The sequence below is a fragment of the Strix uralensis genome, chromosome 9 (genome assembly GCF_047716275.1).
Source record: "Strix uralensis isolate ZFMK-TIS-50842 chromosome 9, bStrUra1, whole genome shotgun sequence".
In the NCBI taxonomy this organism is placed as follows: Eukaryota; Metazoa; Chordata; class Aves; order Strigiformes; family Strigidae; genus Strix; species Strix uralensis.
In genome coordinates, this window is record NC_133980.1 from 28,162,057 (window position 1) to 28,185,141 (window position 23,085).

At 48.5% G+C, this 23,085-nt stretch overlaps 1 protein-coding gene across 1 annotated transcript; it reads right to left on the minus strand.

Moving 5' to 3' along the window:
• Positions 1 to 549: 549 nt before the first annotated feature.
• On the minus strand, positions 550 to 22,810 carry C9H3orf70 (chromosome 9 C3orf70 homolog). Its single transcript, XM_074877951.1, has 2 exons — positions 22,330 to 22,810; positions 550 to 3,734 (listed from the first exon to the last, which is right to left on the minus strand). The coding sequence occupies exons 1-2, from the start codon at positions 22,499 to 22,501 to the stop codon at positions 3,178 to 3,180; spliced, it is 729 nt and encodes a 242-aa protein (XP_074734052.1). The 5' UTR covers positions 22,502 to 22,810; the 3' UTR covers positions 550 to 3,177.
• Positions 22,811 to 23,085: the final 275 nt, after the last annotated feature.

The window sequence follows — 23,085 nt, forward strand, 5'->3', positions numbered from 1 at the left end:
CTGCCCCCTGTGCTCACCCTCTCCCCACCAGCACTAAGAACCTAAAAATGGTGCCCCAGACTGCAGTTTCCAGCCTGCAGGCACCTGTGAACCTGGTCAGAGGTAACTCAAGGGGCTACAGCTGCTGAATTCTGCCAGGCCTCAGCCTGCACCTGCAGCTCTTCTCCTCACTGTCCTCCCCTCGATGGGGGCAGCTCTTACAGGTGAAGTGGTGGAGTCCCCATCCCTGGAGGGGTTGAAGAGTCGGGTTGACCCAGCGCTGAGGGATCTGGTGGAGTTGGGAATGGTCAGGGTGAAGTTCATGGTTGGACTGGAGGAGCTTCAAGGGCTTTTCCAACTGAGATGATTCTGTGCCCAAAAACGGGGCTGTGAGGTGCCCAAACCCAGGCAGGGCTGGGCCTGGTACACTCTATCTCATCCCATTTCTCTGCCTAGCACAGGGTGCATTTCAGGTGCTGCCCTCTGAAGCAGTAAGTGACCCTTCCTTTGCTGGACATACCAGAACATTTCACTCCAGTATGGAAAATACAGAGTTAGGACAAGCAGAGCTTCAGTTGTTCAGTATTTTATTAAAGAGGAAATATACACGCCTCTCCCTGGCAGAGTGGAGTAAGGAGCCCAGGGCATGTCTCTTGCAGCACATCTACGCCAGTGTTTGTGCAAAGAAAAGAAACCACGTTTCTGTGAGGAGCGTGTTTCTGAACTGGGGTGCGTGATGGAGCACAGTGAGAAACCTGCCCCTGTGCTGGCTGCTGAAACACTCTCCAGAACAAGTCCCACACCCGGCAGCTCCGCTGACCTTTCGCAGGTACGACAGAAGGAAGAGGCAGCTTATTGTGCTTAAGACATCTGAACAAATCCTGGGTAGGAGACACTCACAGCTTGTGAATATTGCTAATTACTTACAGTTAAGAAAGAATGTATCCTGACGACAGTGATACGAACCTGCAAGACCGCAGGATCTTACGGCAAGTCTTGGTCATAAACACCCAACCAACCGAATTTCACTGCGCTCCCAGCTGGTGCCCCCTCGCAGCGGGAGGTGGCGGCTCCTGTTTGCTCGCAAACAAGGTGAGCTCACGCTAAATCAGAGGGTCCCGATGACCTTTGCTGTGCTTGGCGCCCGCAGCGAGAGCTGGCGAGGAGCACCCTGTGCTCGGGTCCTGGGGAGGGTGCCTCTGCCAGCCCATCCCTCCTCCGGGCAGGGAGATGCCACCTCTGGGGAGAGAGCTGGGGCAGGCCAGGCGCAGGAGGGAGCTTTGTCAGCTCTCTGCTCAGAGTATAATTGAAAGATTAAATATGAATAAATGCTGTAGGTTTATACATAATGCTTCCTTCTACCTATGGAATGTGTCTGAATGGTCAAAAGACACTAAAATGTTGTTAGAAACCTTCAGTTAATGAACACAGGCAACCCCACCCTTAAAAAATAAATAAATCCTATTTAGTTTTACTACAGCCTTCGTTTAAATGCCCTCAGAAAAACAGTATTTTCAGGTGCCCTGTGAGAATGTCTGTTCATGCAATGGCCCAAATTCCTCATTTAACAAGCATTGCACTTTTTTATGTAAGTCATCAAAACTATAAAACCTATCATTTTTGTCTGAAAGTGTTAGTCTAAAAAGTACAGTATTACTTTATAACCATTTATGGTAAACTCCTAGCACACGCGCATGTGCACATACACACACTGTTGCCTAAACGTTTTCTAAAGATACTGATTACAAAGTGTATAAAATTAGTAATACATTGTCAGGATACAGTGAGAGAGATGAGTCATCCTATAACACGGACTATAATCTAGTATCAATCACTAAACTGTACACATTTATACAGCCTTATATTCACCAATGACTTTTGAAACGTAAACAGCAAATACACAAAGAAATTCAGTAATGCTGTTGAAAACACAGTTATTACTGACTCCAACTGATTCAAGCTGACTGAAATCTGAGAATGACGTTTTGTTTTGTCAAGCAGGGCTGAAACCAAACTGCCAGCGAGACAGCTCACCCTTACCAGCTATTTGAGGAAACCCCTGTTCAGAATCCACTCTTGAAGTGGGTGCAAAGGAGCCAAAGCTTCCTCTCTCTGCTAGAATGACCTTAGCCTGTATTTAGCAAGCCCCTGGGCCGCCTCCCACGGGCACCTCCACGCTGTCCCCAAGCTCTGCTGACACAGTGGTGTGGCTGATAATCTTTTCTTAAAATTTGTTATTCTTCAGGCAGATGCAGGCCCTGAGGCCATTTGGTCCTGAGTGCACGTGTCTGGCACCAAACAGCACAGGAGGAAGCAGCAGGCAAAGCTGAGGGCGGATGTTGTGTGTTTGGAGGTAGTCACTTCCTTCGCCTGTCATTTTACACCCCGGTCTAGGTCTAGCATGGTATTGGTTAGACGGCCGCGCTTCATCTCTGCCTGCTCCCCCTCCTGCCGAGTTGCAAAAGCCAGATCCCCTTCCCAAGATCCATGTAGAGAAAAGGGACCAGCTGATCCCCTTCTGGAGCAACAGTTGCCTTCTCAGGAGCTTTCAGAGCCTGACCTAACTCAGCAGATGCTCGGTGCATAGCCTGGAGAAAAGTTGGAGGCACTTTGTGCGTTCTCTAGCCTGCCGTACCAACCCACTGGAAGAGCGGTGCCGACATCCTTCGAGAAGGGTCGCACCAGCACTAGAGAAAAGGATGGACAACGCGCAAGGACAGACAGAGACAGAAAGAGCCTCTTGTCGCCACACCTCACGGAGCTGTTTAAGAAAGAATAAGGGCAACTTGGTTTTGCTGCTCACAGACGCGCCGCACCAGCTCACCCTCTGTGCTTTGAAGGCCCACGGCAAACATCCTGACAGATGGAAACATCTCGAGCGGCCCATCCTTGCATGAGAAGTAGTATATGATGTAACCCAGACCAAGAAAAGGGCCTATTTCAGCTATAAAAGTCTTCAGACTTATCACTACCTTACGTGCAGATGTGGGAGATCTGATCAGGCTGAGAACACGTTAAAATTGCTCAGGCTGCTGCTAGTTCACCAGTATGTGAGTCCTGTGACTGCACTCCCATGAGGAATCTGAAATATCAAGTGCACTGGAAAAAAGGGATTGTCAGAAAAAACAGAAAATATAAATACTACAAAAGCAACATTACTGAGTGGGAACTGGACTGATCTGATAGCAACTTGTCGGATCACACGGTGGTTTCTATAGTCTCAATCACTTCCATTTCGCACTGCGAGGGTGATAAGAGCGGGCATTCATCTGGTTCCCAGCTGCTATCCGGGCTGTAATCTTCTTCCGAACTCAGCTCGGCCGCCCCCTCCGTGTCCTCATCACATGACTCCATGTAGTGAACCCCCACCGCATTGATCCCGGAGTCCTCGGAGCTGGAAGGGGACGAGCAGTGATCTGTTTTTGGTGTATTGCTCTCTTTTGTGATTAAGGCATTGCGAACAGGGACTTCCTCGGGCTTTATCTTGTGGGGCGGGGGGGGAGGCTGCCTCTGGACGTAGCACATCTTCCCGTTGATGCATTTCACACGGTAATTGTCAATGAAGAGGTCTGCGATTGTGCAGAACTGCGGGGAGTCGGGGGGCAGAGGGGGCTGGAAGACAGGAGCAAACTTCAAAAAGTGTTCGGTGAGCGAAACGGAGATCTGGATGGTGTTTGTAGACTCCCGAGGGCGAACGGGTATTTCGGTGCTGGGAAGCTGCTCTACCGGTGTCATGGGCTGATAGACATATTTACCTGTGGGGAAAACAGACAAGCAGCATTTAAAGATTGTTATCTTTAAGTTAGAAACAAACTGATGACATGATGCTGGCCCTTGGCTGTTAATAACCAACAGTTCCCTGCAGTCAGCAGCTGCTCTGTTTTCAGTGGCCTCAAGGTGTTTAGTCCTCTCCTGGTACGGATTCTCTGATGCTTAACACTGTCGGTAAGCACAACCTTCCTTACCCTGGTCCTGCTCCTCTCCCTGCCCCTACATCTGTGGGACATCACTAACTCCAAAAAATTAACTCCAGGGGCACAACTCCATAGCTAAGAAGTGGGACAGATGGCAAGTCTGCCTGCACCCCCTTCTAGGGGAAAGAAAACTGAAACAATGCTCAGAGACTTTTTTTTTTTTTTTTTTTTTCCACTGAACACAGAGCAGTTCTAGCTTACATCTTTGCTACAGTGATCTAAATTTTATACTATTATTATTATTCCAAATTACAGTGAGTCTCGCTGCGTGCATTTCCATGTTCTTTTTATCTAGGGACTAAATCGTGTTTTTCTGTATTATAAACCAGAGGTTCATACATGACCGCAATCAGAATTTTAAGGCAGAAAATAAGGGAATTCCCAAGCCATAGAAATGCTTTTGGCATCTTGATTATCTGGTTAAGTAGTAAGAAAATAGGATTATGTTGGTTATATAGAGCTGAACCAAGTGTGAACTGAAAATCTTTACTAGAAGAAATAAATGGAAGAGCAGAAAAATCAGTACTTTGTTAGGAAAAACTGAGAAACCTGAGGCTATGCCTAAGACTGTAAAATGCTGCATTTTATTTGCATGAAGCCTCTGAAAGATTCATGTCTCCCCAGGGGCTCATATGCTATGAAAGCACGAATTTCCAGAAGACTTGCAAGCAGTGGGGCTCTCAGAAGAGTTTTGATGCACGAGTTGCAAATATTGCTTTGCAAAGGCAGAAAAAAGTATCAAAGCGCTGAAGGACTGTTTTGATGCTGGAAGCTCTCAAGGTAAGGAGCAGAAAGCCACCAAACTCTCCCTGCATTAATGAATCCAGCTGTGCTGTGGTGAGATCTGCCACACATTCTTGTGTTTGCAGCTCAGAGAGATGCAGCCCTTCTCCCCCCAATTCCCCATTCCTTTGGAAAATCAGAGCAGCGATTGCGTTTCTGCTCAGGAAGGCTGAGCATGACCCGGGACAGCAGCAGGAGAAGGGCTCGCTCCCCCCACCATGCCTCTCCGCAGTAAAAAAATCCCATCCTCGGCCTGGGAATCCTTCCCAGGCGTGGGAAGAGCTCTGACAGCAACAAGTTCCCAGCCAGCGTGGCAGTCGGTGCCCCTGCCACCTGCTGAAAGCTGGTGATGGGACGGGCTGAGAGATCCCAGCGCTTGGCCGCAGCAGCCTCTGGGGCGTTCGGTGGCTCTGGCAGCCCCACGGAGCCACGGCCCACGCGTGGGCTCCTGCACGACACCGGGGGAAACCTCAGGCGCTGGGGAAGGCTCTTCCCACCCCTGCTGCACTGGTGGTGCTGGAAGGGAAACAGCTCGTGTGAAAGTCCCTCTGCTGGGACTTCAAACCCCCATCGCCGAAGGACCGGGAGAACAGAGGAAACGCCGCAAAGAGCGCGGAGCTGAAAGAAGAGCCCTGGGGAGCACTGGAGCGTGGGAGAGACACACTGCGGGGCCAGCAAACGTGGCAAGCAGGCGCAGAGGAACGAGCACCAGACACGCTGAAGAGAGAAGCCCACCCCTGTTGTGCCATGGGAGAGAACAGCCAACCCAGCCAGACTGAGAGCAGCGAGACGGCGGCAGTGGGTGGGCAGGGGAAAAGAACATTTTGTGAATAGATTTGACCAGCTCCCCTCATCAAGCACTTTTTTTTTTTTTTTCCCCTTCAATATGTGGAATTATAATTGTTAAATAACAGAGCTGCTGGAAAAGCTCAGTGAAAATAAAACAAGCTTTTTCCCCTCCTGTTTGATTATGGCTGGATGGCAGAAAATGCAAAGCCATCCTCTCCACTTGCCATCTTTTTAACATACCATGGTCTGGTTTCTAAACTTGCTGTCACTTGGAGGAATTAAGTGCTAGCATCACACAGCTGAACACTTCAGCCACGGGCAGAGCAGAGCTCTTACTCCTCTGGTGCCCGTTAGAGCAGCAGCACACTTTTGTTCTGGCAGTCACTGAGGGATGGGGTCTCTCAGGCATTTTTCAAATCCTGCTGACACCTCCTCTCTGGGAAGCTCTCCGGGGCGGGGGGGCAGACCTCCCCCCACAACCCACTGTAACAGCAGCAGCCCATGGCTTCCTGCCATCCACTCTTCTCCAGAAATCCTTCTTTCAAATTAGTGAACATTAAGCATGCTACTGTCTTGCAAAGCGCCACAGATAACTGATTAGCCTGCTGCTGGTGGGAATAGTGTCTGATCAAATTCAGCTCATGGAAAACTGAAATGCAGCCTACCCTTGCCTGAAACCACAACCCTGTAGTTGTTCATATACTTGGAGCGCTTCTGTGTGGGCTCCTATTCCCTTCCATTGACAACCAATGATAAAAAACATACTAGTGAAAAAAAATTATCAACTCAATTTTGTGCCACCTCTATTTGAAGTGTCCAAGGAAGGCCCTGGTGAAGATTTGAACAGGATCAAGAAAAAAAAAAGGTACCTGCACAACAGGACTGTATTTCTCCACTCAAAATAGCCACTGCATGCTGGCAGAAGGCTGGGGGACGTTGGGAGATAAAAGCAAGGGATTTAAGCCAAGGTAGCTTACAGCACGGACACTGAATGATGAATCTTTGATGCATCAGTCTGACTTCCTCACCCCCCTTCAAAAAGTTGGGAGGGGATGAGGTGTTGCCCAGGAGCTCAGCTGGTTGTTTTATCATTGTGGCAGCATGTGGTAATTCTCTGTGTGTTTCAAAACTGCCCTGCTGGCACAAATTTCAGGGTAGAAGAAAACTGCAGCTATTCTGTTAACAGAGGATTTCAGATCCCCGTCTCTGTGACCTTACAGTGGCTGAAACTGTTTCCTCACGTTCCAAGGACAGGCTCTGCCAGGGTAAAGCAGGGAACGCCCAACGGAAAAAAGAATTTTCTACATTTCTTCAGAATTCTGGTACAAGTTTGGTAAGTTTCAGCTAGTTTTAGGGCCAAGTTTGTTTATTTTAGACAGATTAAACTTCTGTTTTAAAGCATGATCAGCTCCCTCTTTAAGAGTGCTGGTGCTGTCAGACTGGATCACCGACAAAGCTGTGGTTACAGCCTCAGTTATGACTCCTTACCCTACATAATGCACATAAATGCATCAGCCATGATGCATCCTATGAAAAATAAATTTAAAGTAAGTTTAAAAATAAGATTTCCCCCTGCAGCTTGCAGGATTGGCAGGGATGGCTTTTTCACAGAAAATTATCCCAGAAGCACAAGTCCCCAGGCTCTCTTATAATACTTCTTGGTCTGATCAAACTCCCACTGAAATAAACAGCAATATTTTTGCTGACTTTAAACTTTAAACAGCTGGCAAAAGTCTATGATAAAACAGTATTTTGAGCACCTATTCTGATACATTCCTTTTAATATGCTAGCACATAATTTATTGCCTATTTATTCCAACCGAGCCAGTTGAAGAACTCTGCTGATGAATGCTCCTGTAAATTACAGTGTTTTGCACAAATACAGATGCCAGACTAGACACTGCATCACGAGTTGTTTCCAGGGTCACTTGCCACCACTGCCTACCCAGAAGATGGTAATTCAGTGAAGGAAAAATGCCGCACGTGCCGAACCCATGTCCAAAAAAATCAAACTCCAAATTCTGTGAAAAGCAATTTGCTGCATTTGCAGAAGTTTGGGAAGCTCTTGAGCACTGTAATAGCTGCTATGGAGAAGCGTCACGGTTCTGGCTCTGCAGTTCCACCACTGTGGCAAAAGGGCTCAGGGAAAGAAGAGCCTGTTCCTCTCCTGGGTGTTTAATAGGAAATGTGTGAAACTAAGAAGTTATTTTCATGATAAGTCTCAATTATCCATGACGGCCATATGCTAACAAATGAAATGCAAGACAATGAAAGGCTTCAGAAGTAGGCACGTGGGCTACGCTTAACTAGTTGTCACAGCTGAAAGCCTGCACCAGTACCTACTCCTTCTGCTGCGACGTGCTGGCAAAGTGTTATCCTCCATAAACACTGCGCCTCTTTGATCCCAGTCACAGTGTGTGTGTGAGACAGCAGTTTGTGCACAGTGAAGAAGGACTGTTTTTCCATTTCTCCATTACTCAACCGCCCCTTGTGAAAACCTAAAAAACAAATTCTCCAGAGAATTAGCACGCCCTAAAGCTGATACTCAACTGCAAAACAACTACTCCAAACGTGTCCAAGGAGGTAAGTACTGGGCAGTGCTCTCATCCCCTGCTTCTCTGTTCACAGAAATATCATTTTTATTGCCAGATTGGTTGGATGCTGTTCACCAAAGCCTGGGCTCCACGCGGCCAGTGACACCTGCCCCCAGGTTAAGGCAGAATCCAGCAGAGTGGTGAGCTCTGTCATGACCTGCACATCTCAAGCAAACTCATGCAACTTGGAAAATTTTTTATCCCCCAAAGCAGACACATACTTCCATATTTTATATATATATAGACATCTATATCTTTCTATCTGTGAAGTTTGTTTGTTGCATTGATTACCATAACTATGTGGTTGATTGATTGGAAGCTGTATTATAGTGTTTCCTGCTTATAAAAAAGCGAATACAAGCTTTTAGAAGCAAGCCACGAGGTCATTTCTTTCTGATTTTTTGCTAATTGAGCAGTAGGCATGCATCCTCACTGAACAGATACAGCAGCAATTTTTGTGGCTAATATAAAGTAACTTAACCATGAAATAAGCAGAGACGCTGCTTAAACATTTTATTCTCCACTTCCCTTTGTCCCAGCATTCTAGTTTACCTCTGACACTCATTAATGTGCTTGGCATATTAAAAAAAAGAATTAAATCCATCTTTCAGCAGTGAGGTTTCTCATAACAAATTCTCAAGTTTTACTCTCTCAAAACACTACCTTGAAGGATTTCTTCCAATAAATAACAACACAAATTGCAGTTGCACTTCAGAAAATGGTAAGAGATAGCTGTGGAACTTGAGTTGTGGATCTTGCAAGTCTAAGTCAATGATACATACTGTGTGTATTTGTTTGCATGCGAGGCATTGAGACATCTTTTAACTGACACAAAAAAAGCTTTTTTCAGATGTATTCTTCCCCTTGCAGCTGCCTGGACACCCTCCAAATCTGCCAGCTCATCTACTCCCCAAAAATCAGCAAGGTTAACAAAGACCTGCTAACCCTATGCAGTTTAACATAACCTGGCTCAGTTTAACTAGTACAGCTCAGGAACTGCTCCCACACCCCCGAGCTGGCTGAGCGCTCGTGGTGAAAGCCCCTAGCCGAGGTGGGCTGGAGGAGAATCCGCTCTGACCTCGACACGAGATGTCAGTGCCTTCGGCTGGGATGTACGCTTCAGAGAGGCTGAAGCAGTGACCTCAACCACGGGGCAGAGCACCTGGGCTGACATTCAGGCAGCTGCTTGCTCCCACTGAATTAAGGTGTGCAAAGGGCACCTGCAGTCAGTTCCTACGGTTTAGCAGCAGTGAGCTGCTCGTTAAAGGTTGGCGACTTGTTGCTCCTTGAACGTCCACCTTTGTAACAGCACCAGCAACCTCCTGTTGCAAAGTCAGTTGGGATTCTCACTCCAGCTATGGAAGGCTCTCCTATCGCCACACACAGAATCATCTTGGTTGGAAAAGCCCTTGAAGCTCCTCCAGTCCAACCACGAACCTCACACTGACCGTTCCCAACTCCACCAGATCCCTCAGCGCTGGGTCAACCCAACTCTTCAACCCCTCCAGGGATGGGGACTCCCCCCCTGCCCTGGGCAGCCCATTCCAACGCCCAACAACCCCTTCTGCAAAGAAATCCTTCCTAAGAGCCAGTCTGACCCTGCCCTGGCGCAGCTTGAGGCCATTCCCCCTTGTCCTGGCGCTGGTTCCTTGGCTCAAGAGACTCATCCCCAGCTCTCTGCAACCTCCTTTCAGGGAGTTGTAGAGGGCGATGAGGTCTCCCCTCAGCCTCCTCTTCTCCAGACTAAAACCCCCCCAGTTCCCTCAGCTGCTCCTCATAAGACATGTAATAATAAGACATAAGACACAATGCTCCCAAATCAGCTTATAGGGGAGGGAAATCGGTCCCACTATGAAGAACATTAAAAAAAAATTCTAATTAAATACCACACAGCTTTGAAGGAGTGAAGGCAAAGAAAGTATTCACATAATGCATGTGTAACAGAAGACACACATTAGCTTGGAGGGATTCTGCATTATTCCGAGGAGAGTTCACTGCATGGCTGCTCTTCCACATCTTTCTGCGTGGGGAAACCTTGGAGATCAGCTTGATAAGCACTGGCTTTCTTCACAGCAAAAGATGGAGAACTACCAAGCGCTCTTCCAGTGGGACTTGTTTCATATCTCATCAGTGTGGCAGGAGAGACAAGTCTGTCTCTTCAGGAAGAGCTGACTGGATGCATACCCCTCTGACGTCTAAATGAAGTTGTCTCGCAGGTGATGACAGCTACAAGCTGGAGTCGGGTGTTGCTGCCTGGATTGGCACAGTAGCCCAAGGACAATGTATAAACTGTCAAACACCCAGCTGGTTTTCCAAGATCCCCGGTGGGTGGCACAGGTGGCAGACAGCTCTGCCACAACAGACCAGCCCGCGGCCGGCCCCAGCCCCTGCACGGGAAGGAGCCGGGTATCGTTTCACCACTGACAAAGCAGAACGTTGGGGCAGACGGAGAGTTTCCCTCTTTTACAGACTAAAACAACCTCCCTGCCCACAATGTGGAGAGATATATTGAAGGGCACTCAGCATCCTAAGCCTGCTTGAGTTACCCACCACAGCTTTTTTTCAGGAGCATTCAGCACAGTCGAAGGGTCATCTGAAAGTGTGATACTGGTCTGAGCACCTACACGGGCGCTGCCTTCCAGCCCCACAGGCTGCAACAGCAGAGAAAGCCACTGCCTCTGGCTGCCTTTTTTCTCTCTCCAGTTATATGCACAGCTTGGGACAACAAACCTTTGCAAACAAAGACTGGCATAACCATAAATATTCACCGAGGACTAGAATAGCTTCAAATTACACTTTGCTTAGAGCACAGTAATAGCTTTTGCAGAGGGCCGAGAACAAATGGAAGGAGAAAGCCGGAGTACATTTGCAGATGGCACATGTGAAAAAAACACTGCTAACCCAGTTTCCATTTCTTTGTATCATATGGAATAGCCATCACGTCCTACCTAGCAAAACACCATGGGCTGTGACAGGAATGTGAGACATGGAATAAGCCACCACAGGGAAAGGAAAACATTTCAGGACACTGAGGCACAGTCAGATTTATAGTACATGCTCAAGTAGAGTTGAATGGTGCCATTGGTGGTGGCTATAATGAAACATAACTAAAATGCTTGTCGATATTGAAGGACCCTCATAGATAAAGATATGCAACACCTTAATGCAAGGTTCTTCCAAACAACTCTGAAAAAGCACCAAGATTGTTCAAACAAATTCCTACTGCTAGGAATGCAAACAGAGCACTTTTCCAGTACTTCTGGCATAGCTAGAAGGTGCAGTAAGGGATTGGGAAAGAGACCCCAAGGACACACGCCAACTCTGAGAAGGACCATCAGTTACCCCAACAGCACCAGAAAATAAAAAGAAGTCACGCAACAGGGCCTTAGCGGTCTGGAAACACAGCAGGAAAGATGAGCAGGCTGTGACCTATCAGAAGGGTACTGTTAGAAACAGCACCTTCTCACAGAAGCACCTACATCAGAGCACTAACAAATCCACCCTGCTCCCGACCTCATCCAAGCACGGAACGGAACCAGTCTAGCAATGTTTCTAGAGTGGCTCCCCCAGCAGGGATTTTGTACAGTTGCCAGTTCTCTTCTCATGCGAAGGAGAGGTGTTCCCCCTCCTTGCTGTATAGTGAGAGACAGCTGTGACAGCCCTTGACTTGATGAGCTTTTCACAGAAAACGAAGAAGGGGGGTGGGGGGGGGGAAGTCAAAGTTTTTCTTCATCAAATTTGTATTTTAATGACCTTTTGTCTTGATTTGTTTTAAATACAAAAAGGATCATGATGGTACATGCTGTCAGCTATCTAAGCCTTTCCGGGTTTTCTGTGCACGTCCACGTAAGAGCAGGTAACTCTTAAATTCAAACAGACCCTGGAGCGTCCTTCTATCATCCCTGCTCTTTCCTCTCATTGCTTACATGGATTTACCAGACTTAAAGAAAAAGCAACCCTGAAGGCCTGAGAAATGTTTCATGCAGCCATAAACCCTCTTAAAGGGGCCATATTTGCTTACTAACCATTGTAAGGGAACAGACACCCAAAAAAGCAGTGAACAACATTGCATGCCACACATGCCCTCTGAAAGGAGCTCGCTCTTTCCTTTCAGCACCTGTGAGAAGTGCTGCACTTACCACTGAGCCCTAACTACTAAGTAGAGGTATTACTAAGCCCAGCCCCGGCACAGCCCCACGCTGGGTTAGGAGAACACGCACACACAGCAGTGCAGCCATGAAGAGCGTGGCAGACAGTCTCGGTTACCTCCACAGGCACAGCCTATCATCAGCACAGCTAAGCGCTGGCCATCACAACCCCAGCTCTAACCCAAGGATATTTGCCTTCCAACATCCCTTTACAAAGTCAAGGGGGAGAATAGCCACTGTTTGCACATTTCCCTGAAAAATTTTATCCCCCGAGTTATGCTAGGTATTTTTTACATTCAGTACAGAAAAATAGCAAAAAATGGCTTAGTGCTAAATATTTATTCTACAAAACCATCCCTGTGTACCATCTGCTCAAGCTTCAGCATCCCATCATTTTCATGCAGACAGTCAGTGTGCTGATATGGTAACGAAGAAGGATAAGCACAGATCAGTGTCAGAAGCTACCTAGAAAACAAAGGCATTTCCTGGTATAGAGAAGTCACAGGCATTAGGAGACACAAGTTACAGTCTTCCAGGTGTGTAGTACCTGCTGCAGGGGGGCACCATGAGCCCCTGTATACGATGGGAATGTTTTCCTGTGAATTCAAATAAGCAGAACAGCTCATGGGCTCTTGATGGGAAAGTCAGTACCATGCAAGAAAGACCCACACTCTGCACCCACAGGAGACAGCCCGGACGGACAGCTGAGGCAAGAGGTTGGTTTTTGTTGCTTGGAATAGATGCATCTTTATGGCTACAGGCTGTTTTCCTGGTGGGCTGACAGGAGAAACAATGGCATATGTGATGTGCTGTACCTGTGCTGCTCCCTTCCTGTTGTCAGAGTACAGGGTCTCCTGCTGACAAGTCATCTGTGCCGTGGCCTTACCGGAGTGCCAGCCTTCTGGGCCTGACAAACAACACGTTCTTCATCTTCATTTCTGGGAACAGCATCCGTATTATCAACACAGGCCATTCTTTTAACCCTCGTCCTATTGCTTCTTCTGGTGCCTATCTACGCATGTTGCCATTCATACTTCATTCAAACCAGTCTTCATATTTCTGTTACAAGCCTCTACTGAACCCATTTTGGGAGAATTTAAAGGAATACTCTCTCTGTTTATGCCCATCACCACGTGAGGCTGATGTGTGCGAGTATGGGCGCCAGCCCTTCCCTTGGAGGGGTGTGGGATCCAACAATGCTCTGCATGAAAAATTAGAAGACCAAGTACCACCCTTGGAGGCGGAGGAGGTGGGCCATCATGTCACACAGTGCCCCTGCGGGCAAACGGCTCAGAGCAGCTGGACAACGCAGGTGGGAGCAAACTCAGCACTCGTTGCCGTGGCAGGGTAAGTGAACGCTGGCAGAGAGGTAAAAGCATCGCCCTCAGTTTCACACCAAGAGGGCCAAGATCCCACAGCACCATCTGGGGAACGCTGAGATCTAGTGGCACAGGGTAGGAAAAACAAAGAAAAAAAGATGAGTGTCTCCTTTTGCCTGCCCTGCCCACGGATGGGCTAATGCTGGTGGGGATGTGCAGAAGACTGCAAGAGCTGATCAGTCCACCCTGACACAACTGATGGTGTTCAAGCCTTTCACCAGGGACAAGAGGCATTTGTGAGTGAGTGCAAACACCTGGAACGTGGCTCGGGATGAGCAAAGCACTGAAAGCCAAACAACACATGCAGCCACACAGCACCCTGCCTGAAACTGCTGCAGGTGTGCTCCAGCACCGGCATCACACCTCAAGCAGCGAGGGGGAGGACAGCAGAGCACACAAGTACACAAGCAAAACGAGCAGTTTTGAGAGCACACATGTGGGCTCTCAAGCTCTGCAGCCACCAGTGAGAACAAGAATACAAATGCCTGCCTCTTGTTGAAATTGTTTTACAACATAGGTTATATATAAATTCCAACTGTTACGTTGGCTAAATTAAAGTATGGGTATATTAAAAACAAGGCCCAGTTGCCAAGCAATCAGATTTTACTTTCCCAGTAGGTTTTTGACTTCCATCTATGTGAATATACTGAACTATTGGCAAAAACATCTCTAAACTGCACCAGCTGCACTTCTTGAATTCTGTGATCAGTCACTACATAAAAATTGATTAGTGAAGAATCAAAGCCATTATGAAAACATACTCTATCTTGTGGACAGATAAATTCATGAAGGTACTGGGATAAAAAGCAAAACACACTAAAACAGGGCCAGTTTATATGCAGAGAGAGAGAGAAAAAAAAGAGAGAGACATATATATACACACTACCTGGAATCCAATCTACTGTCAACCAGCTTTTTACATTAGTATAAGCTTGTGCCATCCATCAACAGCTAAGCCCACGCTGTCACAGCTATCATTCTGGAACATCTTACGATGTTTGTGAGTAAAGCATTTTGCTTTTAGTCCCCTACGAAAACAAAAATTTCTGGTATAGCCTTACCAATGTGCAGAACTAAGTTACCAAGGCTTGAAGTGAGTCATGAAGTGTAAGGCAGCGTTGGTTAAATTGAGAGCCATTACATAAAAACACCCTAAGATACCATTCTCTACAAGCCCAGCTCTTCTGGTTGCATCCGCATGAGCAGCCACAAAACAAATTCTTGATGAGCACACAGGTGCTGCCAGGAAATCTGAGGTCCAGTGCCAAGTACCTGAAAGCCCTCTTCAGTGCTTCCAGAAAACCTGAGCACACAGCTCTGCAGACCTGCAGGATGGAAACCACGAAGATGACAACCTCGTGACTCGGTTTGCCTCACAGGGCAACGCAAGGACGTGACCATGGGCTGCAGTTTAAGACACATGAAACATCCATCAGTGACCACAAGGGTAAGGATAACGTGTTAGAAGGCACCGCAGCTCTACACTTCTGCGTTTAGGCGCTCGGAGTAAGCACACTTGCAGATTCAAGCTAGCAAACAGATTTCCTCACCTGCAGAGTCCAGGAAGGAAGCCACACGCTTGCCACAGGCACTGTACTCCAGTACAAATTTTATCTTTGAGCTGTTACTCTGCAGTGAGAAAAGTGCCTGAAGCCTTTTACCAGAATGAGGACCTCCGAGCAGGAGCAGAGGCTCAACCTTCACCACGAAGCTGTTTAGAATGTCCTGAATTCACAAACAACCACACCAGCTGTCGGGATGCAATGTTAATGAACTTCTCCTTTGGAAGTACTTGCTTCCAGTAGGAAACATCCACAGCCTTCATTTCAGGCTAGTCCTGAGCAGGCTTCATGAAAACAGCATGTTAAGCCTTCAAGCAGCTACAGACAAGAGGTGTCATTTATCTGCAACTCTCAGAGGCTCTTACCAGCAGATCACTGAGTTTGGGGCAAGCAGGCATAATTCTTTGTGAATCACGCTCCTCAGGTGGACGGGCAGATTACAAAACACAGCCTCACGGTCACGCATGACAAACGAGAGTTTCTGGCTGGCAGAAAGCCTTTTGGAACACAAGGCCCCTTTTTCTCAGGACTTTTGGAGAAAGCAGTGCAGTGATTTCTGTTCAATCCTGTATGAGGCATAGGAGAGTTAGTCCTACAAGATGTACTTACAGCAAGTAACCTGAATTCAAAGATTTTCCTGTGGTCTATTCCTGTTAAGTGATACCAGGGGTTTTGTTATCAATAAGAATATAACATGCATGTCTCTTAACATAACTGTATTATAGAAAGGATTTCAAAATGAATGCCAGCAGTTTCTTTCAAAAAGGCAACTGCTGTCCCACAGGGTATGATGAAGCTACACGTGTGGGTTTTCTTTCTGAGACACAGCATCAATAGTACATTCATACTGTGATTTGCAGATCAGAACTAAAACTAGAGCAACAAAACACAATCCAGGTCCAGAATGATACACCATAAAAACTAGTGGATAAGTGTTTTCCCTTAGAGTTACACTTCAGAATATATTAAGCTGACATTCTCTCCTTCATTGTGTACAGCTCAGTGAAATGAAGCTAGGATATCGTAGCTCTTCAAAATACAGGTGAAGAGAAGATCTTGCACAGCCACAGGCAGCAAATCCTCATTAAAAGTCTTTTCCCATTACAAGATGAAAAATCCACCTCTCTGCAGCTCTTGCCTGGTGCTCAGCATAATGCCTTGCTTGTGCACAAATGTTTTGTCTGGATACATGGACTTAAACTGGATGGGTGTTCAAATCCTTTTCACAACAAAAGCAAATGAAAAATACCCATTTCTCCTAGGATTTGTAATCATCCTCCCACCAAGACAAGCCCTGTTTTCAGAGAACACCCAGCCCCAGAGTTTCTAGCCCCACTGGTCCATCTCTGTTTAGACAGTTTTCCACAAAGAAAAATGCATGAGCTACTCCAAATATTGTCTCAGAATTTAAAACATAAGCACGCTACAAACCCCTTTTCATGTTTATCCAACAGCTCAATCATCAGGATGTAGTTCTGCCCTGTGGAACAGCACTGCTGGAAATTCAAGTTGCCATCACTCGTGCCAGGGTGGTTACTTCCAGTAAGCTCCAGTCTACATCACCTTTCGCGGACAGAGATACACGTAAAGCACTGGTACACCCCTGCCCTTTTGCTCTCTCCTGGATGTAGCAGGGAGTTTTCTAGCCACCAAAAGATAACGCAGAGAAAACCCACCAGAACAAAATCAAGGCTTTTGGAGATCTACAATGCATGCAATGCTGCAGAGCGCCCCAGGGCTTATTTTAGGATCCCCTCCAGGGCTGTAGCTGCTTCTCTAACATAGAAGGATCAACAGAAGCTGGCTGGCAGGCAGACACAACCCCTCTTTAGACGCTCAAGCTCTGTCATGGTGCGCTTGAATACCTTCAATAACCATTTTAGCTCACTTACTGGTGGTCTGTTACAAGAAAGAAAGGCTGCCTTGCTGATTCCCCGCTTACGGTTCCCACAGGCAGACTGGGGTCTGAGTAATTACACAGGCTTCAAAGATTGTCAGAGCCCCTGCTGATCGCTACTGTTGCTTGAGAGGTGGGAGAGACACCACAGAAAAGCTACTTGTGTGCACAGAGCTACTGACATGCTGCACACACCACTCCGTAGCAGGGGAAGGTACCAGCACCTGGGGCATGGGGCCAGGGCGTGCGCTCTGCCAGGGGACAGGTAGATGCGGTGTGGCACACGCCACCACATCTCGCTCTCTGCAGGAGGTATAACCAAGGCTGGCCTCGACAGAAAGCGTTCACCAGTTTCGTGGGACGGAGAAATGAATGTTTTTATTTAAAAATGTAATAAAATAAAACCACTGGTATTTCAAGCAGAGAAGAACATAACAAGTATCTACTCAGAGTACACACGGGTGCAGTGATTTGCTTCACTCCCTGGCAGCAGCTGCAGGAGATGGATAATCACCTCTCACCGCCCGAGCACACAGCAGAGCCGACCACAGACCCACAGCTACAGTCGTTGGTCCACCTCCGGGGGCTGCGGACGCCCCTTAAACACACACAATGAGGAAGTGATGGAGCTTGCTCTGAGAGCGAAGAGAAACCCTGGTCTCGCTGTTCAGCGGGCAGATGAACAAGAAATGTAAATACACTCTGATTCTGCATCCCCAGAATATGTACTGCCACTGCCAAAATCAGAGAAGTCCTCCTCCCCAAAACCATCCAGAAAACACATGCCCTTTGTGGCGTGCCACCCATCACAGAAACCCATTTTCTCCTCTTGGCCGAGGAATGACAGTTTCTTGGGTTTCTTGCCAAGCCTGCCTGACCTCACACAGAAACTGCCAGGTCTGGATCTAAACTCAGGGTGTAACAGTCCCATAATTTCGTGATGCACACCAGGGAGCAGGAAGCTATTTCAAGGCACACCTGCAAGTGTTACACACCACTTAGCAAAACACAAGGGCGGGGGACCATTTGTGGTTTTTCAAACCTATACTGCCACCACAATCCCTTTTCATGTCTGAGCCTAGCAACTGTTTTCCCTTTGACTACCCAAAGGAGACCTCACAGCTTTCACCCATGCTCGGTTTGTTTTCTTGTAAACAGTCCAAACAGCTGAATCTCACAAAAGTGGTGGAACTGAAATTTATTTGCCACATTTATTTTTCAATATAAGATACTCAAGAGGCTTTAAGTAACTAAAAGCCTGCTTTTTTGATGCTGAACCAGGGCAAAAAAAAAAAAAAAAATCACGGAAAGGCTAATACAAGGCAGCACAATTACTATCTATTGATGCAACTGCTGTGAAATAAGTATTGTGGAACCATTATTCATAACGTATTTTTGATAACTGCAACATAACATACTGAGAGTTTTGCAGGGTGTTTAACATAATGTAAGATATTCAGATTAAAAAATGAGCACAGTTGCAACAGAATACCCTATTTTTGCAGTGTCCAGGGTTGAAGGCAATCGTGTAGCTGTATCAAGTGTGATGCCTTCTCTGCTGAGCTAATTCTTAGGAAGTAAAATTAGCAAAACACAGTGAAACTCCTGCTGCCAGGACAGATGTAACCCCGGGGATGCGATCCCTTCTGACAGAAGCAGGTACCACCACACAGCCAGCAGCCCCACAGACAGCATCAGTGCGACTCAGAGCCGCAGCAGAAATCCAGAGGTGAGGAAAGGCAGGCAGGCACCTTGCTGCAGACCTGCCTCTGCCGCATGTTTTCTCTGACTCTGGAAAAAGTAGATCTGAGTAATTTAAGGCTCTCAACCTGCATCTAATAAACAAAACCTCACAAGGCTGTCAGAGGGGAGGGGAGGAAGGTGAACAGGGGGCTGTCACCCTGGCAAGGGGAATGCACGCAGGGATAAACCGAAAGGGCCCAGCACAAGCAAGAGAAATGTGTAACGGGACGAACATGGGGGCTGAAGTCAAAACACCTCTCAGGCCAACAGCTTCTTCCCTGCAGGGAAGCCCAAAGGCTTGAGCCCTCATCCCACTTCCACGTGGAGACAGGAGTCGGCAGGCGCGCAGATGTCTGGCAGCACACCGGCGAGGGGTGTTGTAGACATCTATTGCAGCAGGATACGAGCTGCCGCCTGCTCTCCCGGAGCCCCGATGCCCACAGAGCCAGGCGTCTCCCAGCGACACCCAACGCGCCCTGCCAGCCCTCCCACCTGCAGCCTCCCCAAGCCACCGCTGAAACCTGCATACGCCTGCTTACGGAGGTTTTAGTTGGGTTCAGAGTTCCCCAGGCATAGGGCACATTTCGAGAACCACCTCCCATCTCACAGGGAAATCTGTTTCCTGTCAAGCCCAAAACAGACTGAAAACGACCCAAAATAAATTCCCATGCTTAGACACAGAAGTTATACAGATACCTACAGCACTTGAAGTTTTTGGAGCTGTTTGGATACACTAAACAGTCTCTGTGATTTTGCCTGCCAGCTATTATTGCATTTTACGGACAGAGGAACATCGCAGGTAAAGAGAACGCTTAAAGTACTGCTCACTTCAGAGCATGCCAACAAAAATGGCTTTGGGGAATTCAGACTAGGTTCTTTCTCAATTATTACTTCTATAGCCAAGTGGCTCTGCAACGCTAAATTGCTTCTGCCACTGAAGTAAGCAGATGTGATCCTGAATACACATGAGGAGCCAATCTACTCATTGTCGTGGTGGTGAGTTCTTGTAATTTTTCAGTGTAAGTGCACTTTAACTGAGTTGACATTCTCCAGGACCTTGGACACTGATGGAAAATAATACTTCAAAGGCCATTTTAATTGATGTAGAGCTTCCTGTACCCCAATACAGCTCTCAAGAATCACAGAAAACCACTTTCAAGAACCCTCTGAGGATTTCCAAGTCAGTATTACAGCACTGCGTTTATGGAAGATAACTCCCAACACTGTTTAATTACATCTCTGACCTCTATACAATTTTCCATTATAGGCCTCGTTCTTACCCCTTTTAAGCCCAACTCAACTCATTCTGCAGGAGCAGGATACAAAGAGATCCTTAGCTCTGAAATATGCATCAGGAAATAAGGGGGCAAGAAGGGAGTGCGCTTCTTCATGGCTTTCAGAAGATTAAACAAGAAAATGAGGTATGTGACTTCCTTAAAAATCATAGTTTTGTGGGGCAAATGTATCTCAGTTTCCTTAGCCGTAAAGGAGGAATTGCGAATGAAGTCTGTACTTCTTGCAGAAGCTATAGTTATTTTTAAATCTTATGATTGCCACAGGGAAGCTAAGGGTTGGATGAGATCTCAAGTGGTCCTTCCAAGAGGGAATCAGCTCTGTGTAACTCCTAAGAGACACCAGTCTAAGCCTTCCTTAAAGGCCTTCAAGAAACCGTGATTCCTTACCTCCTTAAGTACTCTCATTCCCTTGCTTCATTTCTCTTTCTAGTTAAAATCTTTTCTACTATCCAAACCCAAACTTTCTTTGCCACAGGTAAGGATAACTGGTTATCTTCCAAGTCTGCACAAACAAGGACTAGAACACAGCTTTCTTTGCGAGGCTACTTTACGCTTTTCAAAGCTCATCTCCCCTTCCTCCATCAGTCTTCTACAGCCCAAGCAGCCCCTTTGCTTTTGCACCCCCTTGTAAATCATATTTTCTAAGCTGATCAAACAATCTCCTACAGAACCTCCCCAATTCTTCTACAGCTTTTTAAAGCGCAATGCTCAAAACTAAGCCCATCAGTCTGGTTTCATCATTACTGAGCTGAAGAGACTAATTAAATTGCACGCTTGCAATGCTCCTGTTAATGCATCCCCAAGTGAAGGCTCGGGTTCTGGTTTTGGATTTTTCTACCACAAAAGCCTCCTGCTGCTGACGCACACTCAGTTTGCGATCCATCTTAATTCCCAGATCCTTCTCTGCAATGTCACTCCTCCAGGTGTTCCCAGATCCACATTTGACTTTCTCTTCCCAAGACCATCCTCAGTTGACTTCAGGTAACATCTCCAGTTTATAAACACCATTTTGAGCTCTGACCCTGTACTCCAGAGTGCTTATCAGCTCGTGCATCTTGATGGCAACCACAAATAACCGAGACCAGAGACATTTTGGAAAAGACTATATCTAGGTCATAACTTGAGGGCTTTTGTGTCATCGATGAAATACCAACGAGACCTCCCTGCCCCTGTGCAGCAGGTGACTATGGTGGCACCTTCTCACGTGGCCAGTTGTGCCACCACACAGGGTACAGACAGGAAAAACCCCACTGTTCTGAACTGATTTCAAATGAACCCCAAACTCCTAGAGTGTATATTTAATTCAAATAGAAGCTCTCAACCAAACAAAAGGTGGTTTTTTAGGCAGGCCCTTTTCCCCATTAAGCAAAATGTGCAAAAGCGTGACAGGGAATCCATGTAGGAGATTCAATTACAAGGAGAGATGATGACAGACTTAAAAGGAGAATGGGATGTCAGGGATCGAGGGACATCTTCAGCAGCACCAGGCAACCCTCACATAAGAGTCCAACTTTAACCCCGATCATCCAGGCTTTAAGATCTCCAAAACGCAACACAACCCAAGTACACAGCTCCATCACCATTTCCTGACCTCGCACCGACAGGCTGTCTGAAAAGCCTCTCTTATGTGATTAATTATTCATCAAACTATGTTTGGACATCCACCGTTCAATCCCAGCCTCCATGATGATACACATCAGTATCCCGAACACAGATATTAAAGTCGTCGGGCGCCTTTTCAACAGAGTTGGGTCAACACTGGATTTTGAAGCAGTGACTATCTGCTCTATATATCCTGAAGCAGTTGCTTCTCTACTCAAAAGGTTTTAAACCGTACGCCTGCGAAGAGGAAAAGATTAGAACCGCGGACGAAGCAGCCGGCGGGTGCCTCCTCCGGCGGGCGGGCAGCAGCGGCGGGCGAAGGCAGGAGCGGGCGCCGCCGGCCGCTCTCCCTCCCCACCGGCTCCGCGGGGGCTCCGGGCACCGAGGCGACTCTCCGAGCGCCGCCGCGCCCCGCCACCCCGCCGGGGGCCGCCCCCAAGTTCGGGGTGTCCGTTCCCCCCCGCCCTCCCTCTTCGCTCCCCGCGGCGAAGGCTCCGCGCTGCACCGCGGGCGGGGACAGCCCCGGGGGCGGGCGCCTGGCGGGCCGGTCCCGCCGGGCCCCGCCGGTGGCTTCACTCACTCACAGTGGCACCATCCCAGGTGGCAGCACCAGTGGAGGCGGAAGCAGCGGCCGTGGCTGTGGGTGGCGCAGAGCGAGAGCCCGTCGCAGGGCTGGAAGTCGGGTCTGCCCGCGCAGCTGCGGGCCAGCGCCTGAGCCTCGTCCAGCTTCTCGCTCTTCGCCGCCGCCCCGCTCATGGCGCCGCCGCTCCGCCCGCAGCCCCCGCGCCGCAGCGGCCAGGAGGAGGTGGAGGAGGAGGAGGAGGAGGAGGAGGAGGAGGAAAAGGAGGAGGAGAAGGCGCCGAGCCGCAGCGGGGACCGCCCGCCCGCCCAGCGCCGCGGGGGGCAGCGCCGCGGGCAGGGCCCGGCCGCCCGCCCCGCCGGCTCCTCCCCGGGCCGCCGCCCCGCCCCGCCCCGCCCGGCAGCCCCGCCCGCTCCGCCGGCCGCCCGGGCGAAGCCAAGGGCGAAGGCGCTCCGGGAGCCGGGAGGTGGATGGCGGCGTCCCGAGGCCCGAGCAGCTCCGCCCCGCCGGGCACCTGCCGTACCTGTGACCCATCGTGGGATTTCACCGATTTTGCAAAGGCATCTTGCAGCGGCGGGAGTACGCGGGGGAGCAGCGCCCAGCCCTGCCTGAGCCAGCCTGGCTCCCCGCAGAGGGCAGCAACGCCGGCGGGCCACCGCCGCCAGGTACCCCCGGGCCCGCCGGCTCCCCGCAGCACCCCGCAGCACCCCGCTCTGCCCCTGCCGTGACAGGGCGTGCGGAGCTCCTCCGGACCCCCGCC

Bases quoted from the DNA above. Each gene is read 5' to 3' on its own strand.
- C9H3orf70 (XM_074877951.1), bottom strand. From the start codon at position 22,501: ATGAGCGGGGCGGCGGCGAAGAGCGAGAAGCTGGACGAGGCTCAGGCG. The intron at 3,735-22,329 runs GTGAGTGAGTGA...TTTTCCCCACAG, and splicing joins CCACCTGGGATGGTGCCACT to GTAAATATGTCTATCAGCCC.